General features: G+C 40.5%; 1 protein-coding gene across 2 annotated transcripts in view; it reads right to left on the bottom strand.

The window, feature by feature from the left end:
* Positions 1-22,634, bottom strand: part of CATSPERE (catsper channel auxiliary subunit epsilon) — a 172,688-nt gene that overhangs the window by 1,939 nt on the left and 148,115 nt on the right. For both annotated transcript variants that reach the window (XM_088016862.1, XM_088016863.1), the window contains 4 exons: positions 16,108-16,207; positions 10,199-10,285; positions 8,579-8,736; positions 4,376-4,429 (listed from right to left, as the gene is read on the bottom strand). In XM_088016862.1, the coding sequence (XP_087872988.1) occupies positions 4,376-4,429; positions 8,579-8,736; positions 10,199-10,285; positions 16,108-16,207 (399 nt within the window). The remainder of the gene's footprint in view (positions 1-4,375; positions 4,430-8,578; positions 8,737-10,198; positions 10,286-16,107; positions 16,208-22,634) is intronic.

Raw genomic sequence — 22,634 nt, 5'->3', positions numbered from 1 at the left:
AAAAAAAAAAAAGAGGGGAAGGAAGAGTTGCCAGATAGAAGAAATAGAATGTGCAAAGGTCCTGCTATGGGACAGAGCATGGAGAAGGTTGGGGACTGAAAGTTTGGTGGGTCTAGAGTAGAGATTATGCAGGGAACATAATGCAAGACAAGATTAGAGAAGTAGGTGGCGGCCTGATCATGGAAGGTCTTGTAGGCCATGTTGAGGAGTTATCATTCTAAGGAAAGAAACTTAAAGCTTTCAAGTTATAAAATTAGCATTTGAGACGATCACTTTGGCTCCAGTGAAGAAAATGAACCAGAAGAAAATAGAAATGAATGAGGAGAGATCTGTCAGATGTCTATTGTGGTAGTTCCCATCTGAGACAATCGTAGCTTGGATTGGAGTGCTGGTGATGGGGTTGGTAAGAAGTGGATCCATTCAAGGGCAATTCAGGAGATTAAATGAATGGGAGCCAGTGACTGTTTGGTTGAGCTGGGGGAAACAGAGAAATGAACACAACCCTAGGTTTTTTGTTTTTTGGGGGGGGGTTTCTTGTTTTCATTTTTGACTCATAGGTATTTGGCTTGTACAGTTCAGTGTGCTCTTTCCCAAGAGAAGGAACTCTGGAAAACAGGGTTTGCACTGTTCATCTCCAGAAGGCACTGTTCATATTATAGCCCATGTAAATGGATTCTCTTGGAGCTGTGCAATGACACCTGTATACAATTACCCTGATGGATCCCTTTTAGAGTGGGACAAATAATGGGACAAGGGAGTGCGTGATAAGATCATGAGATCATTTTGGGGCATGTCCAGTTTGGCCAGTTTTTTGAGAAAAGAGGTTAATAGATGGTGGGATGTATAGCTCTGGATGGGCCAGAGATATGATTTGGAAGTCATGTGTATATAGATGCTTACTGAAACCATGAGTATGGATGAGCTTGCCAAAGTGAGAAGCTCACAAGACCAGGGCTGAGCCCTGAGGGAAATCAACATTTACTGTCTTGTAAAGGAGGTCAGGGCTCTCTTTACTTGAGAAAGAGTGGCTATAGAAGTTTAGGAAAACCCGTAAAGCAATACGGTGGTCAAAGGGAAAGTCAACACCGACAAAACATAAAATGAGATGAGGACTGGCAAATATCTATCAGGTTCGGTGTAGGCCAGTTCCAGTTCAAGATGGTGACATGGGAGGCTCCCGAACTCACCTCCTTCCATAGTCACTCATGCCACAGCTACCTAAGGAACAGTTCCATCCAAAAAAAATCCAGAAACTAGCTGAGCAACATCTACACACTGGGTGAATGAGAAAAAATTTACCCACATCATAATGGGTAGAAGAGACTGGGACACAGCCTTACCATAAACCCCACACCCAGCGCAGCAACATACAACCAGGAGGGAACTCTCAACTACCAGCTTCTCCCTGGAGTGAAGAGTTTGGACTCAACATCGTGTCCCAACTCACGAAAGTTCCACCTGAGGAACAGGTCCCCAGACACTTAGCTCTGAAAGCCACCTGGGCTTGTGTCTATGAGATGCACGGGGTGATAGCAAACAAAGGGATCCTGAGGACTTGCAGTGGCTAAGCCTCCCTCCCCCCGCCACCCCTCAGTACAGAGACAGCAGACTTAAATGCCCATCTCCCAGCCTTTCCATGAAAGAGGCCCATTTGCTTATCTTAAAAGCTGCAACCTGAGGTTTAGGCTCCTGATTTAACACAAATCGAGGGGCTGACTGCAATCCTCTCCAGAGACTCTGGGGAGCGTGGCCGGTGCCATCTTAAATTCTCCCTCTGCTTCTCCCTAGGTCACTGGTATCTCTCTGAAAGGAGCTTGTGCACATGTCTTGTGCCCCAGGTGCTATGGCTGTTGTCCAGGGGACACACCTTTTATAGCCTGGCTCTGGTGGCCCACAGAGCTTACTACATTCACTAGTAGTACAGGACTGTAACAAAACCCAGGACTTGGTGCAGATGGTGTAGACCGAAACACCCATCTCCTAGTCTTTCACTGAAAGAGGTCTATTTGCATACTTTAAAAAACCTGCTGCCTGAGGGTCCAGCTTCCAATCAGCCTGCATCTAGGTGCTGATTGAGGCCCTCTTCTTTGGGACACCGAGGTCCTGGGAACTAAGAAGGCATCTTGGACAATCAAAGGTTTGAGAGACCACAAACAGCTAGGGCCAGGCTGAAGAATAAGGTTCATCTCTGATCTGAGGCCAGTCCTTCAAGACTGGGAAAGGTAGCTGTTTTATCTAATTCAGAAACCAATGCAGAGAGGTAATTGGTGGAATAATAAGACAGAAAACAGATTGGGTGGATTAGAGAAACAGGGATAGAATATAGAGAAAAGGAGACTATGTAGACAAACCTTTTGAGAAGTTTGTCTCGCAAAGTTGGGGGGAGAGAATGGCAACTAGAGGGGGATAGGAGGTTGGGGTTTTATATATATTTAAATTAAAAACTTGGGGGTGATTAAAAGCCTATGGGGAGGATCTAGTTGAGCGAGAAATTTGAATATATAAAAGAGAGAAGAAATAATTGATTTGGAAGTTTCCTTAGAAAGTGGAAAGAGGGTTCAAAGCACCTGTGGAAGAATTATATTTAAGGAAGAGGAAAAAATGTCTTTAATTGTAACAGGATGGAAAAAGGAGAGAATGAACATAGGTGTGGGTAGGTGTGTTTGGAATCAGGAATCAGGAGTGTTCCTTCCTGCAGGCTTCTAAGTTCTTTGTAATGGTGGAAACAAGCTCTTCTGATGTTCATTAAGGAAAGATGGTCCAAGGAGGAAGCTGATTCGATAAGGTCTGAGGTAGTTACGGAGAGTGGAGATATTGGTTGACCAGAGAAAGATACTAAGATTCTCAGATAGTCCTGGTGACCTGTATGAAGTTGGTGATTAATCTGCCCTTTGTGTAACTTTCTTTACCAATCCTTGGCTGCTCAGGTGTAATCAAAAAGTAGGTAGTTGGGGGCTTGCCAGATTGGGGGGGCAAATCCCAGAGGGGTAGGGACTACTAGCAAGTGTTATCGAAGTAGTACACTTTGAAATGTAAGGAAAAAAAGGTGTGTGTTTAAAAAAGTTTTTTTTTTTTCTGCTTTTGTTTTAGAAGACCCAGGATAAATAATGGCCCGGAAGTGGTAATGGCACTCTGAGGCACCTGGGGGTCATTGGAAAGTCAACAGCTATCACTCTAGAAGGCTGAAGGTGAAGCAGTGTCCTTGGGGGATGGAGGGACATAGAGTGGGAGCTCAGAGGACGATTGAGGATTTAAGTGAGTTTGCTGGTTAAAAGGTAACAACTCCAAAGGACACAGTGGAAAATTTGGGAAAGTGGTTGAGTACTCCGGAAGACAAGGAAGCACCAAGATCTTGGCCTCCTATAGCCTGATCTTCAGCCGATGTTTGCTCATGAAAAGGGCTTTCTCACTAGGAAAATGGTTACCACCAGCTAATCCCCGCTTTGCCTCTGCTCCCACTTTGGGGGCTTAGGTGTAACAGGGACCAAGCTGCAGTCACTAATCTAGGGACAACCCCTAAGCTGCACCATATCCCCTGGCTGCTGAAATCCAGCTCCTGGGAGACAAGCTGGGGCAAATAGGTGAAATCCTCCTTCACTGTCATCTCTCCTCTCCAATTCACCAATGCCCCCTTCTGACAGTGTGCACGTATGTTCTTAATATTCATCTAAATCAAACATGGCAATCTAATGAGGAGAAGTCACTGTCAAAGGCCATAGATGTTTCCCAAAGTCACTTAGAAATAGCGCGTGGCTTATCTCATTTGTAGGTTATGCACACTGTTAATCTTCCATTGGCACAAAACATCAAGGAGTCAGCAATATTTAAAGTAGGGCCATGAGTAACTTCATCGTTTGTCTTCCATTTTTGTTTAACATTTTACAAAAGAACAAAAACAAAAAACCAGGCCCAGGACAAAGAAGGGAGGTCATTTGCAATCTCAGTGTTAGCGTTAAGACTTTGCTCTCCAAGGAGACTGGAGTCCAGAAACATGCCTTTCCTACCTGTCTCTGGATGCATCAGAATGATGGCCAGTGGTGGAGGGCAGACTCAAGCAGCCACTGTCTCCTCCCAGGCCCCCCGCGGCAGCCTAGACTCTGCCCTTCAGGTGGGGTTCAAAGACGTGTTTGATGGGAAGACAGTGGCCACTGAGGGGATGAGACAAAATGGGACCCCAGCTGCAGCAACAATTCTCAAAAATTCCTTCCCGCTGTATCCCTGGGATAATTGATACATACAATTTGAGGATGTCACATATAGGGCAGAAGTAGTAGGGTCCCAGGGAAATGGGGGAGAGGTGCTTTTCTTGTTTTGTCTGCCACCCCTGTCTTTTACGACTCCCCTCACTAAAGCCTAATGAGGCAGCAGGCATTACCTGGGAATCATTCCAAAGGTCTCTATCGCAAATATAGCTGTTAGGTTACAGAAACTGCAAATGAGATAAATAATATTAATGATTAAATTAAGTGCAGTATATTAAAAGCCTCCCTCCAAATCTTTATGGTAATGATCAAATCATAGATAATCTTAATGAGGGTGTCACTTTCTCGATAATGGAGAGAAGAGATGCATTTACATCACAGCTGTGGTGATTTTTCCATACGTGTGACTTGGGCTGCTTGTGGCACGATTTCTCCGAGCTTGTCAGTGCAACCTCACTACCCTCCTAACATCTTGATGTCGTTTTTGATAGTGGGTCCCAAGGCGACAGCAAGAATAATGTTAATAATAATCATACTGTTTTACCGAGCACGTAGTACTTGTTGAAAGTGAATACTAACTGAGCATTTGCTGCGTACCAGACAATGTATCGAATGTCCTACATGAATTATCTGCCTAATCCTCATAGCAACACTTTCTTTTGGATGAAGAAACAGAGGCTCAGGTAGGTTAAGCTACTTGCAAAAGTTTACAGTTGTCTGTAGCAGAGATGGGATTTGAATTCAGGATTTTCTGATCGAAGAGCCTGTGACGTGCACCTGATGTTGGCTGGTTCAGGAAGTTAAGAATCTTCAGAACTTGATATAGGGCACTATGTTATTATTTCTAAGGTTACTGAGTATCTCTCATGATTTATCAGATTGCTTGGAATGAGACAGGAGCTAAATAAACATTAATGATAGCATTTCACCTATTTTCATGTGGGAGAAGAGAAACGAAAGGAACTTAACTTGATTGAGCAAAATTAGGGATTTTTACCCAGGTACTGTCATTTAATCCTCAGAATACTATAAGATAGGTCTTATAGACTCATTTTACAAACAAAGAAATAAGCTCAGAGACTAAGCAATTCGCTTAAGATGACATATCTACCAGTGGCAAAAGTAGGATTCAACTGAAGTAGACGCTAGACTAATGTTTTCAAGGTCCATCCATGTTGTAGCAAATGGCAAGATTTCCTTCTTTTTTATGGCTGAATATTCCATTACATATAGATATATATATATATATCTACATCTATCTATATCTATTTATCTATCTATCTGTCTCTTCTTCTTTACCCATTCATTCATTGATGGACACGTGCGTTGTTTCCGTGTCTTGGCTACTGTAAATAATGCTGCAATGAGCATGAGGGTGCATCTTTTCAAGTTAGGGTTTTCATTTTCTTTGGTAAAATAGGGGAAGAATTTTTGGATCATATGGTAGTCTGTTTTTAGCTTTTTGAGGAAACTCCATAGTATTTTCCATAGTGGCTGTGCTAACTTTCATTCCCACCAAGAGTGCACAGGATTCCCTTTTTTCCACATCCTTGCCAACATTTGTCATCTCCTGTCTTTTTGAGACTAGCCATTCTAACAGGTGTGAGGTGATATCTCGCTGAGCTTTTGACTCGCATTTCCCTGATTATTAGTGATGCTGAGTACCATTTCATATACCTGTAGGCCATCTGTATGTCATGAAAAAATGTCTATTCGGACCTTCAGTCTATTTTTTAATTGGATTGTTTGCTTCTGTATTGCATTGTATGAATTCTTTGTATATTTTGTATATTAATCCCCTATTGGATGTGTGATTTCCACAGGTTGACTTTTCATTTTGTTGATGGTGTCGTTTGCTGTGCAGAAGGCTTTTAGTGTGATGTAGTCCCACTTGTTTATTTTCACTCTTGGTGCCTTTGCTTTTGGTGTCAAGTCCAAAAAAATCATGGCCAAAACTGAAATCAAGGAGCTTACTATCTACGTTTTCTTCCAAGAGCTTTATGGCATAAGGTCTTACATTCAAGTCTTTAATCCATTTTGAGTTAATTTTTGTGTGTGGTGTGAGATAGTGGTCTAGTTTCATTTTTTTGCATGTGGCTGTCCGGTTTTCCCAACACCACTTATTGAAGAGATTGTCCTTACCCCACCATATATTTTTGGCTCCTTTGTAATAAATTAATTGACTACATATGCCTGGGTTTATTTTTGGCCTCTCTATTCTGTTCCACTGATGTATGTGTCTGTTTTTATGCTGGTCCCATACTGTTTTGATTACTATAGCTTTGTAGTTTAATTTGACATCAGGGAGTGTGATGCCTCTCGCTTGGTTCTTCTTTCTCAAAGATGGCTTTGGCTATTTGGTTTCTTTTTCTTTCTTTTTTTTTTTTTTGTCATTCCATACAAATTTTAGGATTGTTCTCGGTCTGTGAGGAGTGCCATTGGAATTTTGATAGAGATTGCATTGAATCTGTAGATTGCTTTGGGTAGTATGGACATTTTAACAATATTTGTTCTTCCAAACTTCCAAATGAGCATGTAATATCTTTCCAATCATTGGTATCTTCTATAATTTCTTTCATCATTGTCTTATAATTTTCAGGGTCTAGGTCTTTCACTTCTTGGTTAAATTTATTCTTAGCCATTTTATTCTTTTTGATGCACGGGTAAATGAGATTGGCTTCTTAATTTCTCTGCCTGATAGTTCATTATTAGCATATAGAAACACAACTGATTTTTGTATATTGATTTTGTATCCTGCAACAATTACTGAATTTGTTTATTAGTTCTAACAGTTTTTTGGTGGAGTCTTCAGCGTTTTCCAAATATAATACCATGTCATCCGGGAATAGTAAAAATTTTGCTTCTTCCTTTCTGATTCGTGTGCCTTTTGTTTCTTTTTCTTGCTTAATTGCTCTGGAGAGGACTTCTAACTCTATGTGGAATAAAAATAAAAGCGGGCATCTTTGTTTCTCAATCTTAGAGGAAAGGCTTTCAGCTTTTCACCACTGAGTATGATGTTAGCTGTGGGCTTGTCCTATATGGCCTTTATTATGTTGAGGTATGTTCCCTCTACACCCACTTTGTTGACAATTTTTATAATAAATCAATGTTGAATTTTGTCAAATGCTTTTCTGCATCTACTGAGATGATCATATGATTTTATCCTTCATTTTGTTAATGTGGCATATCACATTGATTAATTTGCAGATGTCAAATCATCCTTGCATCCCTGGAATAAATCCCACTTGATATTATATGATCCTTTTTAATGTATTGCTGAATTCAGTTTGCTAATATTTCATTGAGGATTTTTGTATCTATATTCATCAAGCATATTGACCTGTAATTTTCTTTTCTTGTGGTATCCTTGTCCGGCTTTGGTATTAGTAATGTTGGCCTCATAGAATGAGTTTATAAATATTCCTTCCTCTTATATTTTTCGGGAGAGTTTGAGAAGGATAGATATTATTCTTTAAAGGTTTGGTAGAGTTTACCAATGAAGCCATCTGGTCTTGGATTTTTGTTAGTTGAGACGTTTTTTTCTTACTGATTCACTGTCCTTACTAGTTATCAGTCTGATCAGATTTTCCATTTTTTCATGATTCAGTCTTGGTGGGTTGTATGTTTCTAAGAATTTATCCATTTTTTTTTAGGTTGTCTAATTTGTTGGTGTATAATTATTCATAGTAGTCTCTTATGATCCTGCATATTCCTTTGGTATCAGTTGTAACTTCTCTTTCATTTCTGATTTTATTTGAGTACTCTCTCTTTTTTTCTTATTGAGGTTAGCTAAAATTTTGTCTATTTTATTTATCTTTTTAAAAACCAACTCTTAGTTTTTTTGATCTTTCCTATTGTCTTTTTAGTCTCTATTTGATTTATTTCCTCTCTGATCTTTGTTATTTCCTTCCTTTTACTAACTCTGGGCTTTGTTCTTTTTCTAGTTCTATGAGGTGTAAAGTTGAGTTGTTTATTTGAGATTTTTCTTCTTTCTTGAGGTAAAGGATTTCCTTCTTTTTTTTAATGGCTGAATAATGCTTCATTGTATATCACATTCTCTTTATCACTCACTCATTAATGGACAGTCAGGTTGCTTCCATGTCTTGGCTATTGTAAATAATGCTATGATCAACATGAGGGTACACATATCTTTTTGAGTTAGTGTTTCATGAAACTCTTCTAGTAGTGGTGACCCCAGACTCTATGGCATTTTTATTTTTCCTACTAGCTATGGTCTTCCCTCATGCCTTATGTGATGTTGCCATGTTTTAGTGTAATTCATTTATTGGACTTTGTCAAGTAGAAATTGTATTCAAGCTCATCATTATCCCTTTAAACAAATGCTAAAACGATTATAATAAAACATTTATATTCACCTATAGTTTGGATCCAGGATCTTCACACAAAACACATACATTCCAGAATGGTCCTCAGGCCAAATTAAATGATTATAGTTAGACTTGTTGATTATTTCATATGGTTGATTTAAATCTCCTGGTTTTCCAATAGCATAAGAGAAACAGTGCTTATAGTTCTGAATAGGAAACAAAAGACAAAAACCTTAAGGTCCTTCTCTAGGGGAAGAGGTGTTGGAGATTGTAGGGGAGAGGAGAAAGTATGCAGCAGCTAGAGAGGAAAAGGGAATGAACTGGAGAAATACACTTATGTTTGTCGGGCAGTATTACAGGACTGTTTTAATCATGAAATTAAGGTGAAATAAACCAGCATGGGTATGTATTCCTTTGACCACAGTCGGCTGTCAAGGCAGATAGTTGGGATTTAACTAGGGTTGTGATTTAGCTACACAAGTATGAAGAAGTGAGAGGGAGGAAGGAATTGAGGGTACACATTAATTGAGTGTTATAATTATTGACCATGGAATTTAAGCAGCATAAAGAGCAAGAAGAGAACCTAGGGGCAGGGTGAGCATGGTTATGTCATTTTGAGGTTGAAGGATTGTTCGAAGGATTGTTAGAGTAAAGGTTCTAGGGTTATGTTGCTGGAAGAATACGACATTGTGGCTGGAAAGTGGGATGTTTTGAGATGGGACTACAGAGGATAATACAATTATTTGTATGTATCTCTGTCTTGACATGTGCAGATTCTGATGCAGAAGCAAAGTAACATTCCTGTTGTAGGGGTTAGATTTTATGGGGTCAGGTACCATATAGGTCACTTTAATTTATGAGATATGATTTTATTCTCCAAATAACAGAAATTAATTTCAATTCAAGAAAGGTTGATTGAAAAAATTGAAAGCAGTATAGGGATTGATAGTTGGCATTCAGAAATGATCTTTCAGTTGTTTTTTCTTTTTTTAAGATTTTACTTATTTGAGATAGAGCAAAAGCAAGAGAGTGAGAGCATGAGCCAGGGGGCGGGGCAGAGGGAGAGGGAGAAGCTGACTCTCCACTGAGCAGGGAGCCGGATACAGGGCTCCATCCCAGGACCCTGGGATCATGACCTGAGCCAAAGGCAGACGCTTACCCAACTGAGCCACGCAGGCACCCCATGATCTTTCAGTAGTACAAGAATTGAAAGTTCAGGTGTTCTTTAGAAAGACTCACTCTCGGGGTGCCTGGGTGGCTTAGTCAGTTGTGTGTCTGCCTGTGGCTCGGGTTGTGGTTTTGGGGTCCTGGGATTGAGCCCCCCTACAGGGGGGGCTGTGCTCGCTCTCTGTCAAGTAAATAAATAAAATCTTAAAAAAACCCTCACTCTCAATGCTTCAACATGTTTGTCAGATATTTAATAAATCTGCAAACAGATTTTCAGCAGAAAAAATTAAAACAAAATTGTTAGTAACAGAGGAACAATGGAAGATCAAATAGAAATTAAGATGATGCATTTCTGAAATCACAATATTAATCCAACAGAAAAGTTGCATTTGATTTTCAAAAGCAAATTTAAATCCAAAACGTTTTCATCAAACTTTTGTTAATACTGAAATGCCAAATTAGTTATTATAAATAAAATCTGGTAGGTAATATTTTCCTTACTTCAGGTCCCCAGGCTTCTTCTAGTGGGAGGTGCTGGTTAAGCTTAGTCATTGACTTCCACGTCTGGGCTTCATTTAAACAACCACTCTGTCAAAAAATTGTACATATAGGAATTTAAGAAACAAGTGAGCAAAGGAAAAAAAAAAGAGAGAGAGACAAGCCTAGAAGCGGACTCTTAACTATAGAGGACAAACTGATGGTTGCCAGAATGGTGGTGGGTAGGGTGAATGGGTTAGGTGGGTGATGCAGATTAAGGAGGGCACTTGTGATGAGCACCAGGGGATGCATGGAAGTTTTGAATCACTGTATCGTACACCTGAGACTAATATTATGCTGTATGTTAACTAACTGTAGTTAAAATAAAAATGTAATAAAAATTGTACACACATATGTTTGAATATAAATTTATTCATAAGTATTTAATATATTTAATACCATTGAAAAATATATATTTAATTCTTTTCATTATTTAAATGTTTGCTGATACACAGGGGAACAATTGACATTTGTATATTAACCTTGTACAAAAAGAACTTCTTAAACTCACTAAGTTTAAGTGTTTCACATGAAGTCATGTTACTTGTGAATATGACAGTCTTATTGCTTCCTTTCCAATCCTTATACTTTTAATTTATTTTTATTGTTTATTGTTTGCCTTATTACAGAGATCAGAAACAATGTTGTATAGAAATGGTGATAACTGGCACCCTTGTTTTACTCCTGACTTCAGAGAGAAAGCTTTCAAATTTTCACCACTAAGTAAGATGTTTTCTAAGGTTTTTGTTTTTGTTCTTGTTTGTCTTTTTGTACTTACATTTTATTAGGTTAAGGAAGTTACGATATACTTATTTTGGGGGTTATTCTTTTTTTTTTTTTAAGTAGGCTTCACACCCAATGTGGGGCTTAAACTCATGACCCTGAGAATTCCAAGATTTATTTTATATTATTTTTTTTAAAGATTTTTATTTATTTGTCAGAGAGAAAGAGAGCGCGAGCAAGCACAAGCAGGGGGAGTGGCAGGCAGAGGGAGAAGCAGGCTCCCCGCTGAGCAAGGAGCCTGATGCGATGGGGTGCTGGATCCCAGGACCCTGGGAACATGACCTGAGCCGAAGGCAGATGCTTAACTGACTGAGCCACCCAGGTGTCCCTCCAAGATTTATTTTAAAAATAATGTTATGCATGAATAATTTTTTAATTGAATGACTTTTCAACTATTATAATAATCCATGCTTATTCTTCTTTATTCTATTACTATAGTGGATTTCTTTGATTTTCAAATGATATTCCAACTCTATTTATGAAATAAACAAAACTTGTCTGGATGTGTGATTTTTAAATATACTGCTGGGTTTGATTTGTTAGCATTTTGGTTAGGTGCTTTGTATTTGTGGTCATGGGTGAAATTGGCTCATAATTCCTTTTTCTTTTAAGGTCCTCCTCGGGTCCTCCTGGATTCACAAAATGAATTGGGAAGTGCTCTCTCCACCCTAAAACTCTGGAAGAGTTTTTAGAAAACTGAAGGAAAATTTTCTTAAATGTTTGGTACACTTCATTAGGAAAGCCATCTGGGATTAGAGATGTCAGACATTTCTTTCTTAGAATATAAGAAACTTCGGTAATTTGTGTTTTTCAAGGCATTTGCTATTTTATCTGTTTCTTCATTGTCAAAATTTGTTGATATAAATTTGTTTATAGTAACCTCTATTATTTGGGCTTAAAATGATGATATGCTCTTTTTTTTCCATTTGTCAACTAGAAACATGTTATAAAGAGATGCTTCCCCTTATCCACTATTTGGTTATCCACTGGTATAGTTCATTTGGGGACGGTAGGATAAATATAGGTGTCGTTCTCATTTCTTGCCATTTTTCTAAATAAGGAGTTGGTTCCCTATCATTCTCCGAAGGTGATTTCTTGAAAAAATCATTATGAACTCACAGGTTTAACATATTCAACGGGTTTTAGCAATATTGCGATAACTATCCATAAGGAAGCTCTAATTGTCCCATCTTTGGCCAATCTCTTCAATTTGACTTCCGATTACTTTTGACATGACCCTAGCAGTCTTTGGTTATTCCTTGCTAATGGGAATGTCAAACTATTCCAAACTCATCATGTCCGTTTCCTCCCCCAGGCTTGGAATCCGCTATTTATCTAAGAATCCCCAGTTATTTTTAGTGGGAAATTATATTTCAAGACAACCGACTGGGTATTAAGGATACTTACAGCTACTGATTAGTTATGTTTCTAGGGATTTTAATGGACAGTGTAGGAAAAATTTATCTCTCTCTCTCTCTGAACAATATATTTATATACTTTTATCCAGATCACATGAGTTTCCAATACCTCATGAGTTTACACTGAATCTTATTCAAATTCAGGATATTTTGTCTAACTTCTTCTATATTACATATGTATCTCCTTGCTTTTATGCCAAAAACACTTGGTGAAGAATTAGAATATCTCACTTTACACACCTCAGAAGACCAGAATAACTAATACAAATATTACCCCTACTATCATGATTACTGAAAAGTTATATTTTTCCCCTGGCGTAGGCTTTCATATTCTCCTAGCATATTTTATAATTGTATTGTATCTATATTGTTAGAGAATACGTCCATTATATACTATCCTCTTTCCCCTTTAATACTCACTTTGCTTCAGTTTTGCAAGTAACTCTATACTACATTATGCTTTCCTCTAGTTCTTATGTTGATATCTCTTTAGTGATTTTGGTGGCTTGAAGGTTTATTATTTAGTAAGTTACTCAGGAAGGGCTCATGGGAACAATATCATCTGAGCTTTTTACACGTTAATAGCAGTTTGTGCCTTTTCTAGAGTCATCAGTTTTGCTGAATATAAAATCCTTGGCTCGTGTTTATTTTCCTTTAGTATCTTGAATATTTTACTCCATTTTTTCCTGGCATAAAGCATTGCTATAAAAATTATAATTTAATTTTATTTTCCTTATATGTAAATTGCTTGCTTTGTTTGCCTAGATGGCTGCTTGGGTTGGCTGTTCTGATTTCATATTCTTGAGTATATGCTCTTTAAATATGGAACTTCAAGTCTTTTTTTCTGGGGTGGGGTAGACATGTTTTCTTGAATGATTAGCTTGGTTTTGTTCCTTTGTTCTGGTTTTCTCTTTCAGGATGTCCATTTACCCGTCTATTGGAGCTTTGCCCATCTTTGGTATTAAATCTTTTTTATCCCATTGTTTCTTTTCACTTTAAAATTTTTCCTCTTCTAATTGCATGTGTCTTTTAAAGCATTATCCATTGTTCATTTTCATTTTTTAAGGGCTGTTTTCATTGCATATAGAATGTTAGATTTGGACTTTATTTTCTTTCAGTAGTATCAGTAAAGATATTTTTGTTCAGGAACGCCTGGGTGGCTCAGTGGGTTAAGCGTCCGACTCTTGATTTCGGCTTAGATCATGATCTCAGGGTTGTGAGATCGAGCCCTGTGTTGGGCTCCATGCTGGGCATTGAGACTGCTTCAGATTCTCTCTCTCTCCCTCTCACTCTGCCCTTCCCCGCTAAAAAAGAGGGAGGGAGAAGAAAGATATTTTTGTTCAAAGTTTTCTGGTTTGCATTATTTCTATAGAGAAATCAGCCTTAAGTCTTATAACTACTCTCTTGAGAGTAACTTTTCTTTTTTCCTTTGGCTACCTTTAAGGTTCTTCTCTTTGTTTTTCATTTTAGAACTTTAACTGTAGTGTTTCTAGATGCAGATTACTTTTTCTGTGCCTCGATGTCTTTTGCCTTTTGGGAAAATATTGCTTCTGGCAAACACTCTCTCTCCTCTCTTTTTAGGACTCTAGTCCTCATATCTAGGCAGTGAATCTCCATTATGTTCTTGTCTCTATTTTCAATCAGCTTATCTCCCTATGCATAATTCTGGGCATTTCCTTCTGACCCCTCTTCCAGTTGACCAATTCTGTCTTCAGCCATCACTCCCAATAGTTGAGTTCCTAATTCCCGTTATTACAATTTTGATATGTTTTTTCTAGAAGTGATTGGCAGCTCAGACAGAGGCATGGATAAGGTAGAACGATTGATGTTTAAAGTTGCCACAGGGTGCACAGGAACAACACTGGGGAAGGTGACTTGCACATATTGGCAAGACGGTGGCAGAGAGAGAGAGAGAGAGCAGAGGGCTCCATATGGTGGATGTCTAGACAGACAGTGTGAGGAAAAGCAAGGGGCAGAGGCATAGTGGAATAACACCAATAGAGCTAGAGAATTGGGGGTTGAGGTCAAAGACCAGAGTGTTTGAATTTAAATGTAATTATAACAGGGGAAGCTGCATTGGTCAAGGCAGTCTCTGCTGTGCTGCAGTAAACCCCAGCCCTCAGAGCCTTTACGCGTTGCAGTTGAATTCCTAATCACACGTACTCCAGTGCAGATGCCCCTGGGGAGATGGTTCCCATGGATGGACTCTCTGCAGAGCAGTGGATTAGACTTTTCTCTCTAGTGGCTCCTTGAAGAATACCCTCACCGGACTCTTCTCATCCGACTTGCATCTCTCCATCATTGTTGCTGTAATAGACCGACTATGGAGGAAGCTAGGACGCACGGAGGTTCATGTGAGCCCTTCTCAACACCTCATCCTGGAAGTGACGCCTATCGCTTCTGCTCATTCCACAGCGTGAGAGCCAGTCACACGGCCCCACCTAGATGCACACGGGGCCAGGAAATGCCCTTCCTGTTTAGAAAGTGTCTTCCCAGCAACAGCCCTACGTGATGGCTAGCAGAACTCAGGAGTCAATTGTCATTGCTTTCAGGGCAGGAGGAGAACCCATCAAGTTCTCAGTATGAGAGAGCAACAGGTGGGGATGGGGTACATGACGCCTGGATGACAGGGGCCTCAAACAAAGGACACTGTGCTTAGGGTGAGGAGATACTGATCTGGAAATGACACTGTGGGTCAGGGAGCACTTTAATTCCAGAGCTCATCAAGAGTACCCCTGGTCTGAGAGAAAAACATGGAAAATTATATTCTTGGAGAAATGTTTGCTGAAGTGTCTAGAGTCATTTAGCCCTAAGGTATATTAGAAAAGTTCGAGACAGTGGAGAGTAATGGGGATCTGGGCCCAGGTGGAAGGAGGACAGAGTAAGCATGAGGTTGTGAGGAGAGAGTAGGCCTGAAGGATGCACGCTTCGGGGGCTGGACAAGTGTAGGAGGAATATGGTGGGATGGATTTATTTGGCCACAGAATTGAAAGACAGTTCTTGCAACATCCTGAGCAGGTAGCAGGTGGAATTCGTTGTCTCCTGGCTGCTATCTGGGTGGGTTCTCCTTCTGGGAGAATTAAGGTCTCTGATAGATGAGAAAGCTCCTTTGGAAGGAGTTATCCCTCTGACTTTGTTTGAGCATGAGATTTCTGAGGAAAAGTAGGAATCAATGCTGTTTGTGGAGAGGCTCTGCAAAGTAGAAAGTGCTGTCAGCAAGGAGGCTGAGCTCGACCCGTCAGAGGACGGAAGAAACCAGGAGAGTGTGGGGACAGTGAAGCCAAGGTCAGTGGGTCAAATGACGCAAGGAAGTCAAGTGAGATGAAGCCTAGGGAGTGTGCCCTTAATGTAGCACCAGCATGATGAATGTGTGAGAGCCAAAGGCAGATCCATAAATAATCAAACACAGAATACACTGTGGCAAAAAAAAGAAAATATTCACCTATAATTGCGTCACCCTACTCTAAACATTATTTTATTCTTCTGATGACCAAGGCTTCGCTTGTCACCAATGAATTTCAGTAGTCACAAAATGTAATACACAGGTCATATTTTTTTTTCTACCCACATGTAACTGGTTCTATTTTCCTTAGATAATTTATATATAGATTTAAAACAGAGCCGCAGGTGTCACTGCATGCTAAGTTCTATTTCATTTCAAAGATGCCGTACCTTCTTCATGGTATTATTAAAGCTGTAGTCCTTCCTGCCATGTATTTCCCACACGATGAAATTTACTTCCACGTCTTCCACGTAGCCATTGTCATTGTATCTGAGTGAGATAAGCCAACACAACAATAATTGGTTAGAGCCGAAGAGAGGTTGAGAGTTGCAGCCCCCCGCCCCCCCATCTGACGGGCTTCTCTGAACAGTGCTGCGACCTTGTGAAGTGGCTTAATGTTCTCGAAGCCTCAATATTGTCACTTCTCTGTGAAATCACAACAGTGCCATTGTATAGGTTTCCTTCAGCTCTCGAAATCAACCTCCTAGTAATAAAGCAGGAAATGTTCACCTTTTTCACAGTTGGAAGCGTAAATGCTGTTCACTTTGACAGGAACCGCGTGTTGAGGAGGTGAGGGGAGTGGGGGCCCTGCCGAGTCAGCTGGGAGCAGGGAGAAAGAACTGAGGAAGGAGGAAGGGCACCGCAAAGGGCCCCTGGTGTCATCTGATCAACAAATATTCATGGGGTGACTGTTGCGTCTCACGGGCTCACTGTGCTGAGAACAGAGATGCTCCAGAGCTCCCGGGGGACCCGGCTGGAAGACGGGGCTGAGTGTCAGGGGGTTGGCAGCAGCAGGGAGAGCTGAGGTGGGGCCCAAGAAGCAGAAGCGGTCACCGGTTCCTGGGAGCCACAGTCCTGCGCAGCCCACGCCCAGACAACTCGTGATGACTTTCACCCACAGCAGCACCCCCGCAGGCGGTCCTACAGGGACTGGGGGCCCACTCCCCAGATGCCGGCACGGGAGACAGAAACCCCGTTGAGCTTATTCACCCCAAACTCAGTGTGTTTCAAAAGAGATGCTACTTCAAATTGTTAAGATGTGTTTTTTCTTCTTGCTACCATATGAAAATAGGGGTTTGAGACCAAAGCTAAAGTTCAGTTAGTGGTAAAGTTACACCTGTGCATTACCAGAGCTTACAACTGTTTTAAACACGGTCATGTCCTCTTTTTTCCATCCGTCATTGCCCGTTTTTCTGAATGGGACTGTCCCCACCCTGCTGTGGATGGAGATTTCACTTAGGACTTTGGTCTCAGGCACTGGCTCCTGGGCTCTGACTCTTGGACTGTTGCCCCAGGGTCGGGTGCATTCTCTTGCTCCCCATACTCTCTGTGTCTCTCCATAAGATCATGGGTCTTTGACCGTGGTGTTTCCTTACTCACGGCCCACATTTCTGCCTGACATCGCAGTCGCTCCCCCTGGCTCTCCGTATCTGCTACAACTTGGCGCCATCCATTTCTGCTTATAAAAACCAGCTCTTGTCCGATTTACAGATTGGGCAGGAAATCTGTACACACCAGAAAGTGGTACCTGAGAAGCTATTTTATTTCCATCTGAATTCATTTTTAAGAGCCTTAAAGACATGAACTCAGATGTGAGTAACCAGGGGTTAGAGTCATGGTGGTCGACTTCTTTCTTGGCACAGGAAGAGGGTCATAGAGAACTCTAAACTCTAAAGTTCCTCCCACAAGAAAATGCACACACGTGTGTGACACACTCAATTTTGTATGCAGTTTTGGAGATTTGGGCCAGGCTTTAGCAAAGCTCTCATTCTAGGAGCTTTGGAAGGTGCAACATTTTTGCCTGCATCTTCCAAAAGCCATCAGATTCTTGAATTATTAAGAACTAGTTGTAAAGCCATATGTTTTATTTAAATTTTAAAAAAGATCTTCCTTGAACTGGGAGTGGACGTTGTTGACACAAAAGCAATAAGCTATAGTGTCATCTAGTGGCAATAAGGATAATTACATGACCCATACTTCTGGGTTTATAATCTTTGGATAATGCTTTATTATTTCATGGAGAATATGGGACAAAAATACTTGCCCGTGTAAGCATGGCTTATTTTCATTAATGTTCATTAAGAGGATATGATACCAGTGAGACCTGAGAAATTCAGAAATGTCACTAGTGGGCGACTAACTTCCCTATAATTTGTTAACTTCTCCATTGTGACAGTTCCGCTATTAATCCATCGACACATATGTTTTCAGTCCCGTGGGACCACTCAACCCAGTGTATTAACCATGTCTCTTACTTTCTGTTTTGTGATGCTTTAATAGTTGGGTTAATTACCGCAGGAGAATTGGAAGCAACATGCCTTATCAAATGACACCCGGTGGCAGAGACATACATAAGTTACCCCAAGAAAGACGAGTGTGGCCACATGGCCCAGAGTGTTGTTGCTGCTCTATGACCCCACCTCCTCCACCCCCACAGCCTCTCATGCGCCCCTTGGCCTCATCACACATCCAGGCCTGCCTTTCTGCGCTTTCCTCCTAGGGGCAGTTCCCTCCCTGCCCTGCATCCGGGATTCACTCAGTTGCTCTCGCCCTGCTTCCAACATCTCGCCCCAGCCTTGGATGTCACACCATGCCTTCCGCATTCATGCACAGGCTACTTGAGAAATTCAGATATGCGGCACTGGGCCTGCTCGCAGTGTCTTAAGTCAATTGTGCCTTTGGTATTGTCTGATAATCTTTCTGCCGGTCCTTGGTCAGCCTTTTTCATATTACCCTCAGTGACCCTGACACCCTCCTCAAAGCCTCTCCTCAACCCCTCGGTGCTCCCAGTGTACACGTGGCCCTTTCTGTTTCTTGTAAGTAAAATGAGGCTGTCAGACATGACTTCTCTCAGCTCCTGCACTCCTCTGTTTCCAGTCACTTCCCACATTTAGTTTTACTTCCCACCTCCTTCCAAGCCTCAGAGGATGAATTCTCCTTCTTCTTTTAACATTGCCACCTGGGTCTTTGATCCTACTGCCCTAGTTTTCTTCGTGGACCTGGCTCCTATAGCTTATTTTATTTTAATAAGGAAATGTTTCAAATAGTCAGAAAAACACAGAGAATAATGTGAAAACTCTTACATATTATTTCCATCCAGGTTTTATACTTTACTTATCCATAAACATATCCATAAATCACATATAGTATTGCTTTATGAGTTTGCAAATATACATACAGGATATTACACTGTAAATATCTTTTGGCAACTTTTTTCCCCACTCAATATTAGGTTTTGAGATGGATCCATAGAAATTTCCAGTCTCTTGGTCTCTGTTTTCCTCAGCAGCAGCTCTCTCCTGACTACTCCTCCCCTATTCAACCTGAACTTGGTGGCTGACCCCCGGGATTCCTTCTTACAAGCATCTTTTCATTCATTTTAAGGGCCGTGCCCCATTGCATTGGCTACAATGTATACATCCAAAAATGTTTGCTATGTTTCATTATGTATATTTCACCACCAGTAAAAGAATCTATATTTAAAGATGCCATAAACAAACATGTCAGCCACCTGTCTTTTTCACCTGGTTTATGGTAAGATATCATGAGGTAGCAGGAAAAGTAAGAGTGTGTGATATCCTGGAAGCCAGATGAAGAAACTATTTCAAGTAAGAGAGAATGATCAGCTGTGTAGTTCTGGTTGCCCAGATCAACTAGGGTGAGTCCTGAGGACCGAGCACTGGGCGCGGCGGTCGGAGGGCACGGGTCACACTGGGTGGCAGTGCTAGTGACGGGTGGTGGCCAAAGCAGGCTGGGAGGGATGGGGGACAGCAGGAGGAGAGCTGGAGACGTGAGGATAGAAGCTACAGGGGTAGTGGGGGTCACGAGAGGGTTTTTCCTGTTTTTGTCTTCGGTAAGGGAGAGAACTGCAGATTTCTCTGATGATCCAGTAGACAGGGAAAAATTGATGATGCGGGAGAAGGTGGGGCGAGTTTCAGGAGCAGTTTCTTAAGTAGGAAAGCAGGTGGGGATCCAGTTCACAGATGGAGAGAGAGACCTTAGATACACATATGTTCACCTACGGGGATAGGAAGACAGACAGAATTCGTGGGCGCAGATAAGGGGGTGGAGGTTTGTGGAAGATCTCTTCTGATTGACGTCACTTGGACTCGTTCATCTTCCTTATTCTCTCTTCTCATCTATCAATTATCCAATTATCTATCAGTTATCAAGCCCCTACCTATTATAATCACTAATTTTTCTCATAAACGATTCCTCTTCTTTGTCCATGCTGCAGTTTCAATCATTTGTGTTTTTCCTCCACAGACTACCAGTACAGTTTACTACCTGTCTCGCTCTTTAGACTTGTTTCCCTGAAGTTCATCTTCTCCCTTCTCCCAGAGAGGACTAGCTAAGGCAGATATTTGATCATACCGCTCTACCATAGTATGGACAGGAAGTCTCCCACGATCTGGACTCCACCGAGCTCCAAGCTAGTTTCTCTTGTCCTGACACTTCATGCCTCACTTTATGCCCCAACAGCATTATACTGTTTGAGCTGTACATCTTCTTCCTCAAACCATCCCTTTTGCTTGAAAGCCTCACCCAATGGAGCTCATTGCCACCTTCCCCACTTTTCTTCTTCCCTCTCTGCCTTCAACTAAATATTTATTATCCTTTAAGACTCAGTGACTCAGATCAAAGCCCTTCTCCCTTCTGTAGCTGGGTTGGATTCTTTTGAGTTTCCTTTTTATTATTCCATATCAGCTAATATGGTGACCTGATTCATCAGACTCTTAAGCCCTCAATTGAGAGAGGAAGTCCTCTCTCAAAAAAGAAGTGTTATTTATCTTTGAATTCCCAGGACCTAGCACAGTAAAAGATTCAGAAGTGTTTAATAGTAATGAATTGAAGAGAAGAATACACTTCTCTGGGAGAGAACATTAACATTATTTATCCTTGGAGGATTAAGACACTTAAAAACATAAAACATAAAACAAAAACAAAGCAAGCAAGGAGCCTGGGAAGATGGTGGAGTAGGAGGACCCTGAGCTCACCCCGTCCCATGTTTTCAACTTGACTAGTCCCAAGTCAATAAATCAGAGAGCAATCTAAAAATGGGAGGAACAAACTCTACAACTAAATATAGAGAAGAGAGGTAGGAAACACCAAAGCAATAAAAATGAATATTTCTGTAAAAAATCAGTAAAGGAACTCACAAAAAAGGATATAAAATGTAATAACATAAGCCTAAAACATGGGGAGAAAAGGAGAAAAGAATGGGTTCAAACTTAAATGACCATGAAATCGATAAAGACTGCCAAATGCAGAAGAGGTTATATACAAACCTAATGGTAACCATATATTAAAAACCACGAATAAACATGCGAGCAATAAAGTGAAAGAAATCTAAATATATCACTAAAGAAAATCAGCAAAACATGCAAGAGAGAAAAACAAGAAAGGACTAGAGGAAATCTTTAGAAACAACCACAAAACAAGTAACAAAATAGCAATAAATACATATCTATCAATAATTACTTTGAATGTAAATGGACTAAATGTTCCAATCAAAAGACATAGGGTGTCAGAATGGATAAAAACAAACAAACAAACAAACAAACAAACAAACAAACAAACAAAACAAGATCCACCTATATGCTGCCTACAAGGGACTTATTTTAGACCTAAAGACACATGAAGATTGAAAGTGAGGGGATAGAGAGACATCTATCATGCAAATGGAAGTCAAAAGAAAGCTGGAGTAGCAATACTTATATGGGACAAAATAGACTTTAAAACAAAGACCATAACAAGAGACAAAGAAGGACACCATATAATAATAAAGGGGACAATCCAACAAGGAGGTAAAAATTATGAACATTTATGCACCCAACATGGGAGCACCCAAATACATAAAACAGTTAATAACAAACATTAAAGAACTAATTGGTAATAGCCAATAATAGTAGGGGACTTTAACACCCCACTTGCATTAATGGACAGATGGTGTAAACAGAAAATCAACAAGGAAACAATGGCTTTGAATGGTACATTGGGTCAGATGGACTTAACAGATATATTGAGGACATCCCATCCTAAAATAGCAGAATACACATTCTTTTCAAGTGCACATGGGACATTCTCCAGAATAGATCACATATTAGCCCACAAAACAAACCTCAAAAAATTCAATTAGATTGAAATCATACCATGCACCTTTTCTGACCACTAGGCTATGAAACTAGAGGTCAACTGCAAGAAAAAAAATCTGAGAAGAGCACAAGTACATGGAGGTTAAATAACATGTTATTAAACAATGAATGGGTCAAACAGGAAATCAAAGAAGAGATAAAAAAGTACATGGAAAAAAAATGAAAACACAACAACCCAAAACCTTTAGGAGGCAGCAAAAGCAGTTCTTTTTTTTTTTAAGGTTTTATTTATTTATTTGACAGAGAGAGACACAACGAGAGAGGGAACACAAGCAGGGGGAGTGGGAGAGGGAGAAGCAGACTCCCCACGGAGCAGAGAGCCTGATGCGGGGCTCAATCCCAGGACCCTGGGATCATGACCTAAGCCGAAGGCAGACACTTAACAACTGAGCCACCCAGGCACCCCTAGCAAAAGCTGTTCTAAGACGGAAGATTATAGCAATGCAGGCCTACCTCAAGAAGCAAGAAGAATTGCAAATAACCTAATCTTACACCTAAAGGAGCTAGAAAAAGAACAACAAACAAAACCTAAAACCAGTAGA

This window comes from Eumetopias jubatus, unplaced genomic scaffold (genome assembly GCF_037043125.1).
Source record: "Eumetopias jubatus isolate StellerSeaLion01/CBP00866 unplaced genomic scaffold, mEumJub1_p1.0 scaffold_12, whole genome shotgun sequence".
NCBI classification, from domain to species: domain Eukaryota; kingdom Metazoa; phylum Chordata; class Mammalia; order Carnivora; family Otariidae; genus Eumetopias; species Eumetopias jubatus.
This window is presented reverse-complemented; position numbering and strand designations above follow the sequence as displayed.